General features: G+C 35.5%; 1 protein-coding gene across 4 annotated transcripts; it reads right to left on the bottom strand.

The window, feature by feature from the left end:
- Positions 1-725: 725 nt before the first annotated feature.
- SEC (Tetratricopeptide repeat (TPR)-like superfamily protein) lies at positions 726-21,846 on the bottom strand. Of its 4 annotated transcripts, none has more exons than XM_089831944.1 (29): positions 21,366-21,846; positions 18,691-18,798; positions 15,948-16,093; positions 15,731-15,829; positions 15,542-15,592; positions 7,625-7,741; positions 7,475-7,531; positions 7,179-7,298; positions 6,924-6,986; positions 6,756-6,834; positions 6,019-6,128; positions 5,749-5,802; positions 5,523-5,590; positions 5,311-5,413; positions 4,962-5,164; positions 4,772-4,868; positions 4,125-4,196; positions 3,952-4,028; positions 3,748-3,864; positions 3,562-3,646; positions 3,288-3,455; positions 3,019-3,129; positions 2,750-2,836; positions 2,533-2,660; positions 2,157-2,239; positions 1,958-2,063; positions 1,678-1,824; positions 1,457-1,577; positions 726-1,325 (listed from the first exon to the last, which is right to left on the bottom strand). In XM_089831944.1, the coding sequence occupies exons 1-29, from the start codon at positions 21,535-21,537 to the stop codon at positions 1,212-1,214; spliced, it is 3,063 nt and encodes a 1,020-aa protein (XP_089688070.1). In that variant the 5' UTR covers positions 21,538-21,846; the 3' UTR covers positions 726-1,211. The 4 variants fall into 4 exon arrangements, with proteins under 4 accessions (XP_089688070.1, XP_089688071.1, XP_089688072.1 ...); XM_089831945.1 differs by having other exon boundaries at positions 15,948-16,090; XM_089831946.1 differs by lacking the exon at positions 18,691-18,798.
- Between the last annotated feature and the right edge of the window lie 1,718 nt (positions 21,847-23,564).

Below are 23,564 nucleotides of genomic sequence, written 5' to 3'. Positions count from 1 at the left end.
TAACCAATATGCTAAAGCGCTAAAGGCAAAATAGGCTGGTAATTAGACTGTAGATCCTGTCTTTGTAAAATCGACATAACACCCAAAAAAAAAAAAAGATGTAAAACACTGCCAAAAAGAATATAAAGTGTACAAAAATATTCTAAGGGAACCTGAGCATTCAGGGTATGAAAGACTTCAAAAACCTACCCAACTAATTTTTAAACGCAGGAAACAAGTAGTGCGAAAAATCAGTCATCTAATGCTTGCAGACATAAGAAAAGGCCCAGATGTCCAACATCTTGGAATGGAAGTGGCCAAACAAAATTGAGGAATATCCTGATAGAGAGAACCCCGTAGTATATTACTAAGAATCTCAAAGTTGACACAAATTGTCCACAAATTTCACTAACAGGCTTTGACTGTATACGACAACAAAACAAAAGCACACAAGAACCCACAATGTATATTACAAAACCAACATTGACAATGAATCTTTTCAAGTGGAATTTTCACCACTCATTGCTTTAACTGTGGAATTTCACGACAAAGTTACTGGATCTAACTTACTTCATATCGAAAAAAATCTCTAGAGTACACCACAAAACACAATAATTTATGCAAATTATACCAGAAAAACAAGCCCACAATACTGAGATTCCGCAAGCATTTCACAAGGGAAAACTGAATGATAACACAAAATGAAGAAATGTTGCACCATTCCTCTCTGTGCCCACAGACATTAATAGTCAGAAAGATTTTCATTAGAAAATGCATTATATCATAGAATTACTCTACATGTGTTGATTCTGTAAAGATTTGTCTGCATAGGCCAACAGAAATAGTAACCAAACAGACTGCTAATGGTTACCCTAGGTGTCAAATGAGTGACAACAATAAACCTGTCAATCATAACTTGAGTAATGAACCTAACAACAATTGTTGCCTGTCCATGTGAATACAATAGAAGGAAGCTACAAAACAATAGTATACTAATTCTTAGTACGGTTTTATGCTCTTTTGGTTTGATTTTATACAGAGGAGTCGAACATAGAAATGAAGAATGGTACTAATCTACACTTTTATCAGTTGGCATGCCATGAACTTGGAGTAACTTGTTTCCGTCAACACCATAATCTTCAACAGTGACATGGTGTATCATGTGGACCAACTCCTGAGATAAAACGTGTCTTTCTAATTGCAAATCTTCCTGAATTCTTACTTTCTAGTTACTAATGATCATAAGGAAACTCAGTATCATTTTCGATAACCTTAAAGGGCTGTGGATGCTGCCCTGAGCAATACAAGTTCCACATCTTATAAAATGCCCTATCCAAATTTCGCACCTGTATGGCCAAAATTATGTTAACAGATGGATGCATCAAACTCCTACTAAATTCATTATGATGGTAAACAAGTCTATACAAAACAAGCACAAAATCCATTCCCTAAAAAACTATAAGAAAGCCAAACTCACCCAACGAGCAGTATCAAACAAAGGACATGTTAACCGAGCTGCCTTGAGTTTAGCCCTAAGGGTTTGCAGTCTCAGAGGAGATAGGGCAAGAGACACAGCCTTGTCCTCATAGTCTTGCATACTGGTACATAAGTACAAGCAAAATTATCAAAAGAAATCATCTCAATAATACCGAGCAAAAAACACCCTAGTAAGAATTAGAGTACAAACAAGGCGCATACCTGCTAACTACCATGTCTTCCCCAAAACCCGTGGCATGAGACAAAGACCCAGCCACTCGTGTAGCCATCTTTTCAAGAGGTAAAGTTATCATAGGCAAACCTGCCCAAAGGATATCTGTTCCAGTAGTGTGTGCGTTGCATAATGGTCTGGAGACAAATGAATACATAAGTAAAACCATGAATAATTGGTATCCAAAAGAAGGTTTTGGATAACATCTCTTTGTAAATATTTAAGTTATCCAAGGTGAATCTCATTAAGAAATCCAAATACAGAACTCACGTATCAAGGAAAAGGTCAGCCAATGCACTGCGCCGTATATGTTCACTCTTTGCAGCTACATCAGTGAAAATAATTTGTTCAGGTCGAACACCCTGTGCCGCAGCAACTGCAAGAAAAAAATTCCAATATGCTTTTACTTTAGCAAACAAAGTATATACATAGTTACATACACAACACAAGTGTTTAATACAAAACATACATGCTCGCACGTTATTCTCGCCAGCACCAGGAAATCTCAAGAGCCATAAGGCACTATTTGGTACGCGCTTAAGAATATTGCACCTGAACATATATAGAAAATACATTGTAAGTTAAAATATGGACATCAAAAGGAAATGACCTTAAAGTATATATATATACATATATATATATATATATATATATATATATATACATATATATATATATATATATATATATATATATATATATATATGCATGCACTCCATATAAACATAACCAATCAAGATTTTTAAGGCCGGAATGACATTTGGTAAATAATAGCATTAGTCCTCCCTCTTTAATCAAAATACGGACAACATACAATGTCGTGTAATAAAACTGTGCTACATTACCATGCTGTGAAGATCTCTGGATCCATTTTGTAAAGCTGATTAAAACATGCAAAAAGAAACTTGTTCTCCGGTAAACCATAATCTGTACGCTTGTGTTGGCAATTAGGGTCCAGGACATCACGATTTTTCTGTAAAAGAAATAAGACTTGTAAATCACTGAGAAACATTTAATTTGACAAGCACATATTCATTTTAAAAATCATTTGACATTTAATACCTGCTTATAATCGTTGACAAAATAACAGTGCGGCATATGAACAAGCTTTTCCGAATAGATATGTGCAAAGCGCATAGGTGAAACAAACTGCACTCAACCATTTTTCTTGGTTAATACAGAAAAAATAACAATGATCGTAGACATATTTAAGATATTAATGCTATAAAATATATCGTTCATTGTTCATCAATAAAAAAATCCCCTTCACAAGTGCCTCCATCCCCCATTCTTATCTATTTCAAAACCCAGATTCAAACTAATATGGTTACCTCATCTGTCACTAAGTAATGAATATAATCTGCACCAGTGGTACCCGGAAATCCCATGTAAGATACTTGTACTGGTGCTGGTTGCATTGCGAAAATTTCATTCCGAGCACCCTGCATAAACAAGAGGATGTATACAAAAATTCCAATTAACAAAAGTCCATGTGCAATAGATGACTCTCTACATTTTAAGGAAGTGAGAAAATTAGTCCCTTGGTATCTCAGACCCTAGCTAAAACAACTGAGTTTAAAATGAAATAGTTCTAGGTTACCTTCGTATATCCATTCAAGTTGACAAGAACTTGTATGTTATCCTCAGATATCATTCTTGCAATTACGTCAGATGAAAAAGACGAAACATCAATGAAGTGTTCTGCTTCTGCCTGTATGCGTTGCCTCCATTCACTACCATCATTCTGGCTCAATGCATAGCAAAATACCTGTACACCCACCCACATGATTGAAAATCATAAAAGCATAAATCTCAACCACGATGCAGCACTTGCATACAAAATATACAAAAATTAAAAGCCATGTATGACCAACCTCAACGTGATCCCGATTGTGCATACCAAAAACAGATCCCATGAGATGTGAAAGTGGATGATTACCAAAATCACTACTCACATACCTAGACAAACAAACACTTTTAACAAAACTGCAGCAAGAGTTGACCCAACTTAATAGAAAATTTATGTGAACAGTAACCAGAAAAATGGATGTCCAACATACCCTACTCGAAGCCTGCCACTTCCACCTTCACTCTTGACAGGGACAGGAGGAGGATGATTGAAAGGTGGAAGACCAAAGCGAGATGCAATCAAAGTACAATGCTCTGCATACTTACGGCTGTAAAAAAACACTCGGTTACTTTACAAACACAACAATGTTGATTTGTAAATTCAAAACATATTATAAAAACTGAAACAAATATACCTAATTTCCAAGGCAAGCATGGGATCAATGGGGTATGCAATTGCGTGAAATGGTTGCACGCTAGGAAGAACCGAAAGCTGCAATAATATTATCAACCAGAGCAATTCAGCAACTGAAATGGTATAAATTGCTGTAAAGCCACATTGCTAGATGAATTTTGCAGCTATAAGAACCTTGATTTGCCGCCTAATAATTCCATCCACTTCCATAAACTTGCTATCCCGATCTTCCCAATTACATACACACTGATACAGACAAAATTAGACGTTTTTATCAGAGATACAACATGAAATCCATATTCTAGTAATTAATGCTTCAAAAATAAATGCATTGATTTAATAATAACACGTGTATCTTAAAAACTTCTACCTAAAAGTGTCTACATCCTAAAAGAGTCTACATTGGACTTTTGACATAAGTTAGATAGGCATCTGAAGATTTCTTTCTCACTGTTTGACGTAGATGCATCTCAAAATTAAAATATCTAAACTAGTTCAAGAGGTTTGTAAATTTCCTAGCTTGTTGTACAGTATATCTATATATATAACTATCAAGACCCACAATTTCGTGGTTATGAGGTTTACAAACAACTCTCCCTCCCTCCCTCCCTATATATATTTTGATGTAATAGCTATTAAAAAGCTTTTGTTATCCACTACGCCCCTCTGCTTGCTGTCAATATAATTTACACCTCCACATTAAAATCTTATAATAACAAATAGTGAGAAGAAATGACCATTGCACTACTGAATAATTGAGCACTAGAAAGCTCGGAAAAAGTCCATATTAAACACGCAATAAACAACAGACACAGGCACACCTGTAATGTATGTAAAAGGTTGCAAGTTGCTTCTGGAAAATCAGGTCGTAGTGTTAATGCCTGTTTGTAACTCTTCATAGCAGCTTCTACATGGCCACTACAAGAATGTAGAAATAAAGCAACTTAGCCATTGTGTATCTTGCAAACAACTTGAGCATTACATCACCAAGTACATACACTACATCCTCACCTGTCCTTGTAAGCAGAAGCAAGGTTTGCATGAGCTTCAGCCATGGTAGGTCTGATTGTTACAGCACGTATATAATCTTGAATTGCTTCACTAACACGACCTATCTCTTTTAATGTATTTCCTCTGTTTACTAGACCATCAGCTGCTGTAGGATCTATGCGAAGAACTTCATTGTAGCAAGCAATAGCTTCCGCATAATGCCCCTGCCAATATAAATTTGTTGACTTGGAAAGAGATTCCTAGAAGCACCTTTAATTTCCTGCTTATTCTACGAGTAGTATGATAAATTAGACATAAGTAATATCTTTATTCCTACAGAACAAGGATAGCATAGCATGTGTTTTTTTACCTGCTGTTTATAAATAATTGCTAAATTACTATAAGGCGCAGACAAGCCTGTCGTTACAGCCAGTGTGGCTTTGTAGAAGTTAGCAGCTACACTGATCATATTCCTGCAGTAGATTAACATGAATGACAGCTTTAAATGCTACATTAAGTAAATGAAAAAAAAAATCATGTGGACATCACAAGAATACACCCACTTTTCCAAAATTATCTTACCATTCCATATATATATTTCCAAGATTAGTGAGTGCTTGAGGGTGATTTGCTTGAAGTGTAAGACATGACTGCACATAAATACCAGGAACATCTTCAAAATGGAAGAATTAAGATAATAGAACACAAATGAAGAACACTATAAAAAGTTTTAGTCAATGCAATCAACTAGGCCGCAACATAAGTAGAACACAAAATATGTTATGATTTAAAGAAACAGAAGTCTAACCTGGTAACAGGCAATGGCTTCTTCCACTTTTCCAGCATCTTTCAGAGCATTTCCCTACACAGAATAAAATTAGAGTTTGCATTTAGGTCATAAATATATTTATCAGGAAAAAGGACACTGCTAATTTGAATAATACATTGTGCAACTATAGACTAACTTCACCTCCGACAGTTATCTACTGGAAAATAAATGATCCTAATCGTGGATCATTACAGGTTTCCTCTCACAAAGAACTCAAAGAAAATATCTTATAGTCAATGTAGTACTCACCAAGTTGTTGTAGGCCTCTAAGAATGCTGTATCCAGCATTATAGCTTGCTTGTAATGCATTATTGCCAAGTCCAGTTCACCTTGTTCATAATAAACGCTTGCCAGATTCCCTGCAATACAAAACATACCGTATCCACCAACTCCCTGTCACTAAACTCAACCTTACCACTTACCCAAGATGTCTTGCGCCTGATATTTCTTACTAAAGTAACCCATAACTCGTGGCATCAGCTGCATTTGTCCAATTGTGCAAATAACAATACAGTTTACTGCTCCTTTAAAAAGCCTGGTGAAGATTGTATAAATGCAGCCTCAGGGCATTGCTTAATGCCAGCTGAATGACTAAGTGCAATGGTGAGGGACACTAATTTAGCGACCATGGTACATGCAGAACTCAGTTCGGATTCCTTGCTAGGACTCGAGAACAAACAAGCACTTGGGCAAACTACAGGCTGAGACACGCACTTCGTGCATGCCAACACTAGTGCCCCAGTCCGCGCACCTTCATGGAAGAAAAAGATGGGACAAGCAGAAACGAGAATGGTATTGTTAGGAAGCACCATATTTAGGCAGGTCTTAAAAGCCGGGAATGCAAGCAAATATCATCCAAAACATAGAACATACAACCACACAGGGATTCAACACAACATAATACAGCATATGACAATCGTGTGATTTAGCCCCTACCCAAGCCCCTCTAAAAGATCCATTGCCTGAATTTTCAAAGGAATACTTACCATAAGCAATTGCATAGTCCGGTCTTATTTGAATGGCTCGCTTATAGCACAGAATTGCCTCTTGGGGCCTTCCCATAGCCTGACATTGAATATATATAACAAATGAACATGAGCACAACTTTCCATAGCTGAAAGTGAATAGTAGAGCTCCAAACAACAAAAATTTACCTTAAGAACATTTCCTTGATTCAAATGAGCATCAGCAAAGTTAGGTTTAAGTTTGATTGCTTCCTGCATATAAAAACAAACCAATTCAGAACGACAATAACAATTTTTTCTAGGATGTTCTTCCACAAGAAAAGATACCCATGAGAATTAAAAACTACAATCTTGTTGCACATCTTGTTCATTAAGAACATTTTCTTCTTCATGGATAACCCCAAGTGATGTGTGAAATATACAACACATAGGATAACAGTTAACCTTATAATATGCAAGGGCTTTTGTATAATCTCCTGCTTCCATAAACAGGCCAGCCAAATTTGACCAAGCAATTGCAAAAGTTGGTTGTATGCGCAATGCTTCCATATAGCATAAGTATGCCTGTTCATGTTAAAATAATAAAAAAAGTTCAGCAATTTCCAACATCAAACTTTACCAATCGGTCCAACTTACAGTATTTTAGAAGACAAATTCCTGGACCATGCTGAGAACTGTAGCAGTCAAGTATTGAATTTGTCTCAGCCAGCAAAGCATCAAGAGATAAGCATAGAGCTTACATGTTGAGTTAATCCTTGCGCCTTCAACAGATTTCCAAGGTTGCTGTGTGCATCAACCTGTATAGTGTACCAAAAAAATCACAACAACAGAATTCAAACAAGTCTTGAAGTGCATACAAAATGTACAATTTCAATGAGAGAGAGGCTTACAAGACGAGGATTTAGATGAAGAGCCTGACGGCAACACTCTGCAGCTTCACTCAACCTTCCTTTCCGCATGTATGCACTGGCCAGATTGGACCACGCATCACAGAAGTTTGGTCGTAACTTCAAAACAAAATTGGAAAAATATAAATTAACAAAAAGATGAGGAAAATATTGAGACTTGATCAACTAGCCACCAAACAACACAAGTAAAGCAAATGCAAAGCCCAATAAGCTAAAAAATAGAAATTCCTTCCAAGGTCCAACATTTGTAAAGAAAACACTAAATGGACCTTCCTACATGTTACGTGTTGTGTGTTCAATGGGACGCATGTAAAATGACCTTAAAAACACATTTTCCTTCAAATGAGCACTAATCTTGACCTTCGTAACAGAAGAGCAAGTCATTGCACAGAATTCAGATCAGCTATCAATGTGCTAGTCAAATTAACAAATTAAACTCAGCAAAAACTTATGTTTAATCATGAATAACTGAAAACCACCAGTTGACCAGTGCTGATTCTAACCAGAACACATATTTTACATTAGCTTACTTTTCTGGTCAAAAAAACCAGCCTCGGATATTACTGATCAATCTGTGGGTCTTGGTGGATTATTAAAGACAACTGCTTTCTTCTATGAGTAACTGTTTTCTTCATTTTCACATCATTTTCTCTACTTACACTCTCCAAGAATGAAAAATTTCAGACTTCGTGAAATGTCCCTAACAGATATTTACTCGTTCTTACCCAAAATAACATTCAGAATACCAGCATATGAAAGTACATTACATACGAATAGAATTGAACCAGTAAACTCTAATTAAATTCCTTCAAACATGTTATACAACAGCAATACAATAACGAACATTCAAAATCCAATCCTAAATACAGCTTTACAGTCAGATTGGAAAACTTTAGAAAAGAACTGTGCGCATATGCGAGACACCTGTCCACTGTTTGCGAGGACAAGGGGCTACGTCCTTGTACTAGCGGAAAGCTGAAGCTTTCCAATTACTCTCCCAAGAGAGAACTGAAATCTGAATAATAAATCCAAGCATACTCTAATGAATGAATCTCATCTCCTTTTATCTTCACAGCTGTGACCCTTCGACTTCCTTCCTGGCCTTTCGTTTTCTCTCTCTTTGTCCTATTTAGCCCCCTTTATAACATTAAATTGACCTTTTAGATTTTGAATCCATGCTCTCCAAGTCAATTTTAATATTATAAATAATACGCCTTTAACATTTCTAATGTCCCAAAAAAGGGGACATTACAAATCTCCCCTCCTTAAAATTGATTGTCCTCAAGCAATCAATACTAGAATCCCATACAAATCCGCAAGCAGCCTTGAAGCCCAATCTGAAAACAATTCCGGCCACACTGCGAAGCGAGGTGTCACTCTGCAACCAATCCATCAACCGGATTCCCGGATCCCATATAAATCTATAAGATTTCACTGAACTTGTATAGAGTACAACTCTTAACTATCCTCACATCCGGTCGCAAACTGAGCAAAATTATAACCAACTCCTCAATAAGTCATAGATGTATACTGTCAACACCCGAATCCCAAACCATGTTGTCATAACTAGCCGATATGATAAAGTAAAAATGTATCAATGAACTATGCATAACCCAGTAAATGGTGACAACCCAACCTAAATAGATGACGTAATAAACAAGCCGCTCAAAAACTGAAAGTAACACCCTGGGTGCATCAAATACCATATTGTCATCATCAATCTGGATAACCTCCAACTGCATAGGTATTACGAATAAGAATGAAGCTGAAAATCCGTTCCTTGAGATTGAAACATAACTCCCATCAATACTACACCAAAATCTTTCCAAAGGCTTATGTATGTAATCCAACCAACTCCTGTATGGTGTGAAATCAAGAAGCCTCCTAAACTGATCCAATGATGAACAACCATAGTCAATTCACCACTTCCATCCTGTGACCCATATTCATTGCTAGGAACCGTACCAGTATTCCATATCCTAAAATCAAAATCATCTTCTTCATGATAATCAAAAGGAGAGTCCCTGTTTATCTCAAAAAGGGGATTATCAAAAATCCAATCAGCATCTAATTCAAACACGAGGTTATCGATAAGCTGAATGTGCTCTGAAACTTTGGTACTTGGTCTTTTAGAAGAACTATCCCAGTCATAAGTTTGTTGAATGCTATCAAGCTCAACAATGACTTCTTTAAAAAAGTCTTGCCTCACCTTACCCTCATGTTACCTAGAGTGATTCATGACCCTAATCTGATTTTCAGCTTCCTGATGGGAAATCCGAGCATCATCTAATGCCTCATGAGTATCCTCAAGCTCTCTATTGAGCTCCATAATCTCATTCTTTTTTTTATTCAGCTGATCAACATGTATTTCAGCAACCTTAAGAATGTTATCCTTATTGTAAAGTAAATACAAATAATCTGATTTCATAGTTTCAACAGTTGTTTTGATCATCAGAAACAAGCCGATCTTCTTCCACTCCCTTTTGAACCTTCCTGTAGAGGTCCTCAACCATCTTGTGTGTGCTGTCATAACGTACCAATAATGCCACAACCATGTCATTGCTAACCTTCAGCTGATTCCTTAAGGTGCGCATTTCATTATTGTCATGTTGAGGCAATTCATCGTCTTGCAGTATCATCTTGGATTGTTCCTCTAAATTCATGTCATGGGCATCAGAAATATATGGTTCAGCATACAAAAATTCCAATCTGCTATTACCTCGTGTGCAGCCGACCTCATCAACCTATTTGTCAAAGCTAACCTCCAAATTGCCAACATAGAAACTTGCACCCTATGTAACATCTTCTACATGATCACGAGACAGCTGCAAATCAATGTTAGTTGACTGATCTCCTTTTTCAAGATCCTTTATTCGATGATTTTGGTCTGCTGGAGATTCTTCACACACCTTTGTGTTGGTCCTTTGCAAGGAGATCCTGAACCACATCCAAGTACTTTCTTTTTGTCACATCAGTTTTATTTTGCTGCTCCAAATGAAACGATGTAATCACTAAATGGTAAAACATTCCGAATTCGGGTAGGAAGTTTTTGACACTCCTTGTAAATGTTGAGTATTTCTGCTCTTAGTTTAGATTGATGATCAACACACTAGTGCACATACTCGTTATGAATTTGTCCAATACAATCATTTTGGAATTGAGGATAAGGGTTCATAATTTGGGTATCAAATGATGATTAAAGGGGATTCATTGCAACTCGTTCAATACCAAGTGCTAATGCAGAAGACAATACACTCTGAGGTACTATACATTGTTCCGCAAATTTAGCTCTTGCTACAAATTGACTAAACATTGTAATGCCTGAACTTTCAGTAGAGTATGGTGTGTTGTCTTTGTTACTATAACTATAACTCGATAATCTAAGTTAATCAACAACTCTTGCCCCTTTTGATAAGTCTAGGCTCCATAGGAAGATCCATTTGAATCATAATGTTTTGTCCTTGTGCACTTAATTATAAGACTAAATTCTTGAAGTCTGCAAACATTCGACTGTGATAAAATCTGCTGCCTGCTCTAGATGGTCGCAATCCCTAATAAGTGTTGCACTAGCCTTCTCAGATGCATTAACAGCTCAATCAAAATGAAGAGGTTGGATACCCAAGATGCAACAATTATTGCCGCTAGCTAGGGAATAGTTAAGAAAATTTATGAAAGCCCAAGTGTAGAATACCAGGCGTCTAGATGCAGCAGTGCTAAATGCCTAACAAATGAAGGTACAAATTGCATTTTATAACAATCACCATGTTTACCAATCTTCCAACATCAATGATCCCATGCTGAATCAAACCTATGTTGCGTTAATACCCAATCACATCTTCTAATTACATATTGTGTCACCCAAATAATAACCAAATCCTATGGTTGCACAGATTTGGCATTTGCGAATTATTTCCAACCACTGTCTTCAGCAAACTGGCATCTCCAATCTAACCACCACTATCATTCTACTACTAGACTATGGTCAAGGTCTACCTCTTACACACTTTGGGGCATTCTTGGAGCATCTCTCAAACCCGAAAATAGGACCTCTGGTGAATAGAAACATGTATTCTCTGCAACAACTATCCCTCAATAATTTCTTTCTCTTCCCTCCCTTCTCCAACAATGAGAGCTATCCTTTAATCACCGCCAATGTAATGGCTCAACCTTCTTGCGTTCTCAAAAATCTCTTCCCACGTACCCTGAGACTCCCCTGTTGTTGAAGGTAATTGTTCCTCTCGTGACCACAATCTCCACTGCAAGATACAATACTATAATTGTAAATGTGGTTTTCTATAGCCAAGGCAGGCTCACAATGTGGAATAATATGCAGAGCCCTTCTAGGATAATATTTGGTCTGATATATTAATAGCACCAAATGAAGATTACATATGCAGCATCCAAGAGACTCACGACACCAACTTGAAATATTCTGAAAACGCTATTGCTGTTAGCGCTAATATAAAACATTGTTCTGGTGCCTCATAAGCACTATCGTCCACCCCAAATGTAGCAACCACCACGCACAACATGAATGCTAAAGAAAATTATTTCCAATAACGACAAACATCACTAGCTCTTTTCAATTCATACGCACAAAATATAATACTCTTCCCTGACAGACGTAATTGTTTTATTTTCAAAACATATCAAATATTTTCTTCCACCGCACATTCTACTTCAAAAACTAAAAACTTTGAGAGTTATGTTGTCGTCTGGTGATTATTTGTAAATATAAACTTCAAAATGCTATGCCAAGAATTCAACCAAACTTGCTATTATTAATCCCTACCAGCAGTCCTATCAATTCTTTGCTGCCAAACTCTTATCAAATCGACAATCCTACAACTTCGTGTGATAGAAAGGCTCAATGTGACATGTAGCGTTCCATAACTGAATATTTTGGCAAATTCAGATAACGTGTATGCCCAAAATGTTAATTCCTGTTGCATCATTATTATTCGATATGCACATGCCAATTTCTGAACCACCAAATATTTACCGTGAATATTGGAAATTTCGACAACCATCCATCAATCGTTTGGCCAAGTGGCAATTTAAATTAGGGTATGTAACGATTTCCTTCCCACTACTGGCAATCCATTTTGCACCCAGTAATCCTCCGCATGTAATACAAAGACGAGACTGTTACAATTTGTGGCTTCTCGTCTCAGATATTGAACAACCGCTCAATGGTTCTATTCTGGCTACTTCGTATTTTGGATATTAGCAACTTTGATTTCACCTACCGACAGGAGCTCAAGCTTCCTTCCATCATTTTAAATCCCGATAACCACTGTTACTGATGTTGCGGACTGGATATTGTTTTGTAAAAAACTCCCGTAATCACTCACCACAAACGACTGACCACTCCCTTGCATGTGGATCAAAGAGAAAACAAGGAATAATTACCTATTACTTCTCTTACCGACATTCCCCTTAGATAAAACGAATTTTAGACTCAAAACGAGTTATCAATTAATTTTCCACTAGTATACCAAATGGTAATAATTTCCGCAAGTATACTCCTCTGAATAGTGACTCCAAGCTACAGAAGTTGCAAAATGAAATTATGATAACTAACTACGAGCTCTGCAACTTACAGTAAAACTTGAATAAACTCCCAACAATATTTCTTGCTCATTTGATGCAAAACTCTTGGTCATACATTTATTTTGTCTCTCATTGGATGGAAGATAATCCGATGCACTACACCGTCGATTCACTAGGCTAGTCCCAATTTCGCTTGAAACATAACGGGAAGATGAGTTTGCTACCAAATATCTAGCTAGCACTGCTCATGACTAATACAATCCAACATAGGCCTTCGTTTCTTCATTGGGTTTATTGCTCCCAAGCGCTACAACTATAGGTGTTTCCTTTCACAACAATCCACAACTTGTTGTAAGCCACGCACCTTGTCTATACTGTCAGTAATGACAAATGGTTTGAGTCTTTGCCACTTTAGAGTTGAAGCACCTCACGGTAATGACAAAACACAAGGTTACCACAATATAACTTACTAACATGTAACAATTGCTATCCTGTCAAATGGTAACAGCTTCCATGAAACTGCACAAGCAATAATGTTAGCAAAGTGAAACGTCTGCCCAAAAATGCCCCCACAAAGAGAAGACTTGTAGTTGCTCATTGACAATCTGAAGGAAGATTGGTCTTGTTTCCTATTGTTTCCAAAACTCGTTCAAGTCACTCCAAGATTAAGCTATGGCCAACTCTTCTTTATAATATTGATGGATCTTAGAACTCTGGCAACAATCAACTTCACTGAGATTCTATCCTTCAGGCTTGATGACAAATCTCCGTCTGCACCATTTGTAACGGTTCCCCAATATTCTAAGTAGACAAACCCCAACAAAAATATGCCCAAAATTTCAATCTCAGACTCCAAAATATTTCCTCTCAGCTTAAAATGTTTACGATAAATCCTTATAGAAACTTGTCTCTGTTATAACTTCACAGGCTGGCAGGAAAACCAACTCTAATACCACTAAAATATCCCTAACAGATATTTACTCCTTACCTAAAATAACATTCAGAATACCAGCTTATGAAAGTACATTACATACGAATAGAATTAAACCAATAAACTCTCATTAAATTCCTTCAAACATGTTGTTATTGCATTATACAACAGCAATACAATAACCAACATTCAAAATCCAATTCTAAATACAACTTTCCGGTCAGATTGGAAAACTTAGAAAAGAATATGTACGCACATGCGAGACACCTGAAATGACGTCTCCAAGGACAATGGGTTTGTGTCCACTGTTTGTCGGCACGAGGGACTACGTCCTCATACTAACTGAAAGCTGAAGCTTTCCAATTACTCTCCCAAGAGAAAACTGAAATCTGAAATAATAAAACCAAGCATACTCAAAAAAATGAATGAATCACCTTTTATCTTCACAGTTGTGACCCTTCGACTCCCTTCCTAGCCTTTCGTCTTATCTCTCTTTGTCCTATTTAGCCCCCTTTATAACATTAAATTGCCCTTTAAATTTTGAGTCCACACTCTCCAAGACAATTTTAATATTATAAATAATACGCCTTTAACATTTCTAATGTCACAGAAAAGGGGACATTGCACTTTGAGAGTAACAGGTAATATTGAATTTTATTTATGTATTGCATTTGATGCTTGAACTCTGTTATTATTTCTATACAGTATATTTGGCATTAAAATAACTATTGCAGATTCGTTTTCTATATTTTATAGTATTTTGGCAGATTTTTAGTTGCTACATTTTCCTGTATTTTTCCCACATTAAACTCGTGAAATTGAATTCCAATTAACTTAAAAGTTTTTCATGTCAATGTAATTCAAATAGCCCTTTACTTCTTGTTGTAAATGTTTAAAACAATTTATTATGTTACTTCATATTGGTTGTTTTATCATTACTTGATAGTTTCTTCTCCACGTTAAACCTAAGCCCTTCTACATGATCAGAAAAAATAATCAGGACTTGTTCAGGGTCCATGTGATCCAGCCAATTTCTAGGCCAGCAGAAAACTCCCCACTTCCCTTATTCTGTTCCCCCATTTAAATTGTCTTTATTGATTCACCTAGTGAAAAGCATGTTAAATGAGATTTTACTCAGTCGATAATCACATTTAACTGAACTAATAAAACACCAATAAACCCCAGAGCTATCAAAGATGTAGCAAGACACATTTACAGACTTCCAAAAATCAATATCAGGCATAACACATATTTAAAGATTTCCACATATGCATGTTCCATATAATAAAGCATCTAATTACAACATAGAAAGCTCAAGTCCATAATGCCAAAAGAACCAATCAAAAGTTTGAATGAATCATCGTCATCATTAAATATTCCAGTAACAGTCTAAAAGATCAGGGTTTTAGACATACCTCAATAGCAATCAAATATAACTGAATAGCCAGGTCAATGTTGCCTTTCTCCTGGGTCAGAGACAACAAGAGTGTTGACATTAATTTTTCATGCGAAGATAATCACTATATTTATATAGAAGCAAATCTGTTCACAGAAATGGCCAATAATTCTTGAGCAAACAAACTTGGTAGAGCAGAAATTTATACCTTCCACGCATTGGCCATATTCCCAAAACACTCTGCAAATTGAGGATCGATTCTAATTGCCTCCTCGTTTTTGGCAATGCACATATCAAAATCATGCAGCTGCCCAGATATGAAAATTAAAAGATTCAGTAGCTGTACAAATAACAAAAGCAGCTGCAGCTTGGGCACTTGTATTTCACTATTTGTAAGACAAATCATCAGTAAGCAATGAGCATACCTGATAATATATTGCCCCAAGAAGCAGAAGATTGTCTGTACGTTGTGGATTCTTCTCATAAACAGCATTGGAATGTTCCAATGCCTGCGTGTAGCTGCCAGCTTTGTATTTTTGATGAGCAAGAGCCAACAACATGTCTTCATCTACTGTAGCAAATGCAGAGACTCAATTCTTTATTATTCTTGAAATGTACACACATGGCTAACAATAAAAATTAATTACAATGTAATTTCAAAATTATGGTTGATTACACTAGGACATTCTATTGGTAAAAAACAGCAAACTTTCCTCCAGACCTTAGATATCTTTTACAAAAAAGTGGTAACAATAGTTAACACCAAACAAATAAAGAATTTGATCTGTTCTACTAAGAGAAGAAATTACTTCTTGAATGAGACCCACAACTGTAGCATCAAATTACAATTGGAAATATTGCATAATAACTGAAGACATGAGAAATCATTAGTTTTGGAATTGGAGTTGCACCTACTATGGTGGCTTCAACTTCTGTACAAGAACTTCAGTCAAACATAGACTATACCAAAATGAAAAAAAGGCATCAAAAAGTTGACAACTGTATGTGCAAAATGAGTAAATCTCCACATCTATATGTGTAAATTGGGTAAATTATCACACATTTAATTCTGTATTTTTGTGTAAATCAACAAACAATACTGGATACAAACCCAATGTGAATTTGTGGCATCTAAATCCAAGGTTAGTCAGTGCAAATCTCCCACAAACCTGAAAATATCTAAAGAAAGAATAGCCCCATTGTTAATTCAAAGTTATCAAAAGAATAAGCTCAATATTCTCTGCTTTAATGCTTAATGTTTTGAAGTTTAGAGGCATGATAGCTAATCAGCACATTTCTTATATGAGAATTCAGTCCCTTAAAATTGTGTCACACCATTTTCTTTTAATCTATGTGAACTTTTTAATAATAACCAATATTGTCCATTAGAAGCATTGCATTTAACATTAACAGGTGCATTATTTCTCGCATCTGCCATTGTCCCTAAAATGGGGGCATGCTGTACAACCTAGTTGCTTTGAACTTTTAGTAAACATAAATCATATGCAGAAACCACTAAAGAATATTTTCCCCCAATGCAAACACTATTGTGTAAAGACGACATCTCATACAAACTGCAAACCAAAACAACTAAACACATTGTTCTGGAGAAGGTCCCCGCTATCAGTCCAGACCCATTCAGTTTGCCATTCCTTCAACCGCTGTGCATTGTGTTCACAATAATTGATGGCTCTCTTAGTTATCTCCTGCTGCTCTGGCTGCGTGTGATCCATAACACCCACTGTAAAGCGGTCATTCTCAAAATATTATTGTTGTTGTCACTATTAGTACTCTTACTTGTATGCAGCACGAAGGCATTTTGTCCATTTTCTTACTTCACAATCACTCCAATCTTCTTTTTAAATGGAACACTTGCTTCAAGCTTCAGAATAACTTCATTTTCATGGTAATGTACAGCAGATGAAGATCTTATATTTCCACACTAAAGACACTATTCTCTATGGTTTTCAGTCTTTGACTGATTGTGTTTTAGCTTTGGAATTGCAAAATCCTTTACATTTCAATGCTGACATGTTCCCACGATCATATATCTTGGTTTCTGATTTAAGTTGGTGTCTCAAATCAACTGTATGAGCTGTCTACGCTTTAATTTGTTCTATGATAGAATTTTTATCAACTATGATGAAATTAATAAAAGTAGTAATGATATTTTCCAGGTAGTAATTTATTGCATGTGGTAATAGATTTAAAAAAGAAAAGTGCAGGCAAGTTTTTGGAGGTTACTTGTGTTAGTTTGTGGTGACTGATCTGGGAAGTACTGTACACTCTCCACAATTCCTCAGCAGGGTTCGGGACTTGGCTCTGGCTGTCGGGGGTTTGGGGGTGTAGCCCCCGAGAAAAATAATTTTGGGACTATTTTATTAGCAATTTTTGGGCCAACATGTTGTAACTAATTATAACCCTAAGGCAGTAAAAATCTTGTATATAATTGCTTAGGGTTAGAGAATTCATAATGTGTGCTGCGATAATAGCTTCGTGTGGCAGTATTGAGTTGTAAGGGATTACAAATTGTAATCAAGTTGTAATCACTGGATAATAAAAGTATTGGACTTGCTGTTGGTGGACGTAGCCCAGGGATTCGTTGAACCATGTTAAATCTTTGTGTCTTTTGTTCTCTTGTGTGCATTATTATTTTTTGATATTGGTCATATTTGCATGTAATTTTCTTTCTGTCTCTTTAAATCCTAACAACTTGTAATAAGAGAGGGTAAATAAAATTGTTACAAGCTACAAGATGCTATTTTTATTCAAGTATTCTTGTGGCATACCTACAGATATTTGTTTTGTTTCTATTAAGAAAATGACAATATTGATGCAAAGTTAATCATAATAAGGAAGAAACACTGATACAACAAATAGAACAAAAATCATAAATGAATGAAACAAACTTGATAAAAGGATTATCTTCTATTCTATTCTTCCATTTCTACTCTCTAATATGTACTTAGAGAGTGTAATTTACTACCCGTGTACCCATTGCACCTCCTTAAAGTGTGACTATAAATATTTAGTACTAAAAATTGTTTCATTTTTCAATAGAGGAAAGCACTTCAATTAAAACATGTTCATTTTTCAGATGTGTAGTTCTGAATAAGCTGATTTGAATGCCTCGACCTTGCTCCAGTAAATCGAAGGTAGAAGACGCACCTGCTGAGACAATGAATCGTCCTGCATTTATCGCAAGCGCTCTAAAATTGTTTTCAATCTGTGTTGAACATGGTAAGCTCGGGTCCCCATCCCCATCTTCTATCAGCACTGCATTGCATCACTCTATTCATTTTCAATCTCATCTTCAACCATTAACTATCAAAACATACTAACCTAGAAAGAGAATTAAAGAGGCCTTTTAAACAAAAATTACAATTTTTTTGTCTCATTACAATTAGAAATTGTTTCAAGTTCCAGAAAGTGACACCTCTTGCGGCACTTTAATCTTCTAATAGATAGCTGCCCATAGACTATATTAATCAGGATATTCCTTAAGATATTGCATAATGCAACCATGATATAATATCTTATAATAATGATCCTAATTCCAGATGATAGCCTAATAATATAAGGCTTTAACCATAACAGTATAGGTTATAACTAAAACGTTGTTGGTCAAGGCACCATATAACTATACGAATTGTAATATGATAGGTATTACTTTTCCCAAAATTTATTCTGTATTTCTTTAAATAGCTGTTCATGTATCCACTAAATGTTTTTGATGTACATTTTCTCACACAAATTGATAAATTCTACAATTGTCATACAGTAGAATGCAAAGCTTTACTCGCCGCAATGACTCCATCTCACTTCAGTTTTTGCTACTCGAACTTCAATCCACCATCATCTCGAATTCCTACCAAGGAAAATAGAACATGCCCTCCTGCTCAATCGAATACAAGACAATCAAATCCCTTTTTTGCAAAAGAAGCTCAAAAAGCGAGTCTGATGTTCTAAACATCCCCTTTATCTTCAACTTGTTCAATTTGTGCTAATTATAAACCAATTTCCAACCAATCTGAAATCATTTGGGACAAGATTTCTCCTCAAACGAAATTTTCTCCAATCTTTCCTACTTGCATACTACCCCCAGTACTGTTGTCAATTATGGATTGCAGAGTATATCACATACCAAATACAAAAGTATGTAGGCATGTATCTTTGATGTAACTGCAATTTCAGCTTATGTGAATAAAAATTGCAAGCCACATTGATTATGTGATTACCAAGATACACTGTAGAAACATACATTAGTCCTTTACAACATATTTATAATTGATTCCAAATATTTTCGCTTCAATGCTTTTAAGATTTTACTGATCTTGTCATTGTCAATATCATCCATTTATATCTTCTAATCTCTTTAAAGGACTTTCACAATAATTCTTATCTATGTTATTGTTATACAATTTTAATCCAATGGCCCAACCACAAGTCTACGAATGAAAGCCTAATGGCAAATATTAGATGTGATTACTTCTAATGATTATAATGACTACTGTAGCAACTTCTACAAATACAGAACCGTAGGTTTCATGTTTTTAACCCCTTGCGTAGTTTTATATATCTCTCTCGTTCCCAACATCCACTTGGGTTTCAGGTTTCTCATAATAAATAATTTTGTCATTTTTTCTTTCGAAATGTATCAATACACATGAAAAAAAAAAAACCATTCGAGATGTATCAATTCACTTCAAAAAAAATCCATTCGAGATGTATCAATTCACTTCAAAAAAAATCCATTTGAAATGTATCAATACACTTGAAAAGATTAAAAAATTGTAGAAATGGTGAAGTCCATGGAGGACACCAAGAGTCATGATAAGGTTATTGAAATTGGTCCTAGAATTAAAAATACTGCATAAAAAGTCAACGAGGCAAGGTGCAAACCCTGGGTGATTCTGACCAAGGGTACACTAATCAGCCTAAGTATCTAAGCCAGACCTTCTCCAGAACCCGAAAGAAAAAGAAAGAATTCAACAAAACAAAAAAAGTATAAATCATAATTGTACGTTTTAATTCAAAAATTTATCAGATATTATTTTATAGACATCAAAGATTTTTTTGACATCTAAGATGCCCTCCGCTCTCGAAAATGTTGAGCTGCAGATAGAGTGATAGTGCATGAGAGCATTCATAACAAAGCCTAAGGTTTATGTACGACGAACTAGAAGTGAAAGATACGAAAACTCTTCAAATTATCCGCTCAAATTCCCAGAAAACGGAAGAAAGTATTAAAAATAGATTTTGTAATATCACATCCCATTATTAGAAAGTTGCGTTGCACAATCAGAATTATCAAAATTCAACAACCAGAGAAACTGTTCTAGCCCGTCCATGGAATGTCAATAAACACCTAAAGTTTGTCGGTTAAAAAGTGAAATTCTGAACCCTAAGATAAACTGTGCATACAGATCAAGCTCTCAGAGACCTACTTTACCAATAGGAGAGCAAAGATGCCTTAGAACAATCTTACAGTCGTAAATTCCCAGACAGCCATATCAGCATCAATAAATTGCTCAACAACACAAAGATTACGATTATATAAATGAGAAAGAAAACAATTATGATATACGAACAAAGCGGCGAAATCACCGATTTTGATATAAAAATAGGGGGAAATGACCGATTTTGATACGAAAAGAACAAAAAGGTACCGATTTTGATTAAAAAGAAATAAGCAAATAAATAAAATATACTAGATGAAAATAAAAGCTTAATGATCGATATTCGAAAACTATCCCTTCTCCATCAAATGAAATAAATGGGATGGAATTTGTACGCAGAACCTTTTGTATTAAGATTCTAAATAAATAAAAAATCCCCATTACCTTCGCGAGATTCAACGCTCTGCGATGACTGATTCGTCACAGTCGATTCCGGCTTCTGCAAAAAAAGTTCTCCCTTCTCTATTTTAAAATGCTCTCTACCATAGCCGCTGGGATTCGAGCCCTGGGCCTGCGGCTGCGGCTGCCTAATGTTGTTTTGCACGGAGAGCATCATTTTGACCAAATACTGAAACCCTAACTCGATCACCAGAACCAGAACACTATATCGCGTTTCCTAGCTCCACAATTTTCCCTCAATATATTGAATTCAATCCAACAATTTTCTCCAGCTCGAAAAAAAGAAAATCATTGCACACGTCACAGTATTCCCCACAACCACCATATAAACACTGTATATATACCTAAGCCGACCATTAACAGGTATATAAATAAATTAAGGCCGAGGAAGAAATGTGCAGGGTTATTCCAGAGCCGTCTCTTTAAAGTCTAGCGCCTTTGTCGCATAGATTTTTACGCTTTTTTACAGCGGGGAAATCCTAGGAACGGGCTAAAAATGTGTCAGCGTCGAGAAGCGCACAAACTGTTACCGTCAATTGGAGCGCCAAAAAGCAAGTACCACGTGGCAGGTGCAGAGGCTGACACGCGTATGCGTTGGATTAAGTAGATTGGAAAAGAGTTTCGCGTCCGGCGTTTAGATGATGACGAGAAAAGAAACGTCGGGTTTCTTCTTTGGAAGGTGGGCGGCAAAATCAGTAGAGCCGTCCAATGTGTCTCTTTTCCGTCTCTGTGTGATAAGCTGCCATCATGCGTTATCATTTTAATTGCTTTTGCTGAAATTTCAGATATTTGCAGATATTTTACTAAACATGGAAAAATTATTTAATTCTGTTAAATTCCAATTAAATGTTTTTGGTTGTTTGGTTTTTGTAGGTTGGAAATGAGACCACACGGACACGGACACCTAGCCTATGTATCAAAGTTATCGTGGGCTCTTAGCTACCTATAGAGTAATATTGAAATTATAAAAAGTACTTTTTTTTATAAGTGTCATAATCATTATTTAAAAATTAATAATTTATAATTGACTTAAATATTTATTTTAATTTTATTTATATTATTTCTTAATCTTAATTTATTTTATTATATTTTTTAATTATATATGATCAATAAAATTTATTTTATCATATTTTTTAATTATATATGATCAATAAAATTTATATTAAAAAATGTATAAACAAAATAATGTGTTTCTAAAAATGTTAAAAGATTATATATTTAAAAATTTAATATACAATTAATATAAGGCTAAAAAAAATTTGAAAATGTTAACAAAATTCATGCAATGTGGAAGGAGTGATAAAATTCTACACAATAAGACCTCAAAGAATTTAGCCAATCAAATGACCAATAAAAAAAATTTCAATATTATGAACTTAAAAAATTTGTGGCACTTGTAACTGGTTTGTAAATATAACTTTAATCACTACTTGAGTGGAGTTATCCAAAAAGTGTCACAATAGTACTTAGCCTATGGCAAGTACCAATAAGAATTTGATAGCATTAACAAGGATGCAAAGCGTCAAAGTTCCTGCCTAAGTATAGTTTTTGCATATGACAAGTAGTTTTATGCATTGGATATGCAATAGGATAAAGCATGTGATGCAATTTCCTCATTGTATTTCAATAATAGTTTACATTAGCAAAGCATCTACTCAATCATGTTATACAAATTGATAGAGAAATAGTGTGTCTCATAGCATATCAATGCATATACATTATTTCATTATACATAAATGACATAGAGAGTGTAATTGGATATGAGACCCATGCATATACGTTATTTGATTACACGTCTTACTTTTGACTGGTATCTTTTGTAACTAGCATTAATTGTATCTTGATATGCCATTATAGCTAACCATGATACCTGCAAGTTCCATTTTGTGCATGTTAGTATATTGTAATTATGTCTCGTAATAACTTATTTTTCATATTTTGAACAACCGTTAATTTGTGAATAGTCATATTTACCTTTTGTTGTGAGCAATTGTTTAATCTCCATTTGTCACAATGTGATTGATGACATTGTTGTGGTTCAGTGTGAATTGACCTTTCACAGTGAAACCTCAGAGGATAAAGATGAACTTTGATTTGTGTCATGTGTAATCCTCAACTTTTGTGTCTCTCAAGATTGGTAGTAGTTGTTCAACAATTTGTGGCAACACAATTTGTGGTAGCAAC

The sequence above is a fragment of the Cupressus sempervirens genome, chromosome 5 (genome assembly GCF_028749045.1).
Source record: "Cupressus sempervirens isolate cs-2001-9-10 chromosome 5, ASM2874904v1, whole genome shotgun sequence".
Lineage (NCBI taxonomy): Eukaryota > Viridiplantae > Streptophyta > Pinopsida > Cupressales > Cupressaceae > Cupressus > Cupressus sempervirens.
The sequence above is the reverse complement of the archived record's forward strand: the minus strand, read 5'-3'. Positions and strand labels throughout refer to the sequence as shown.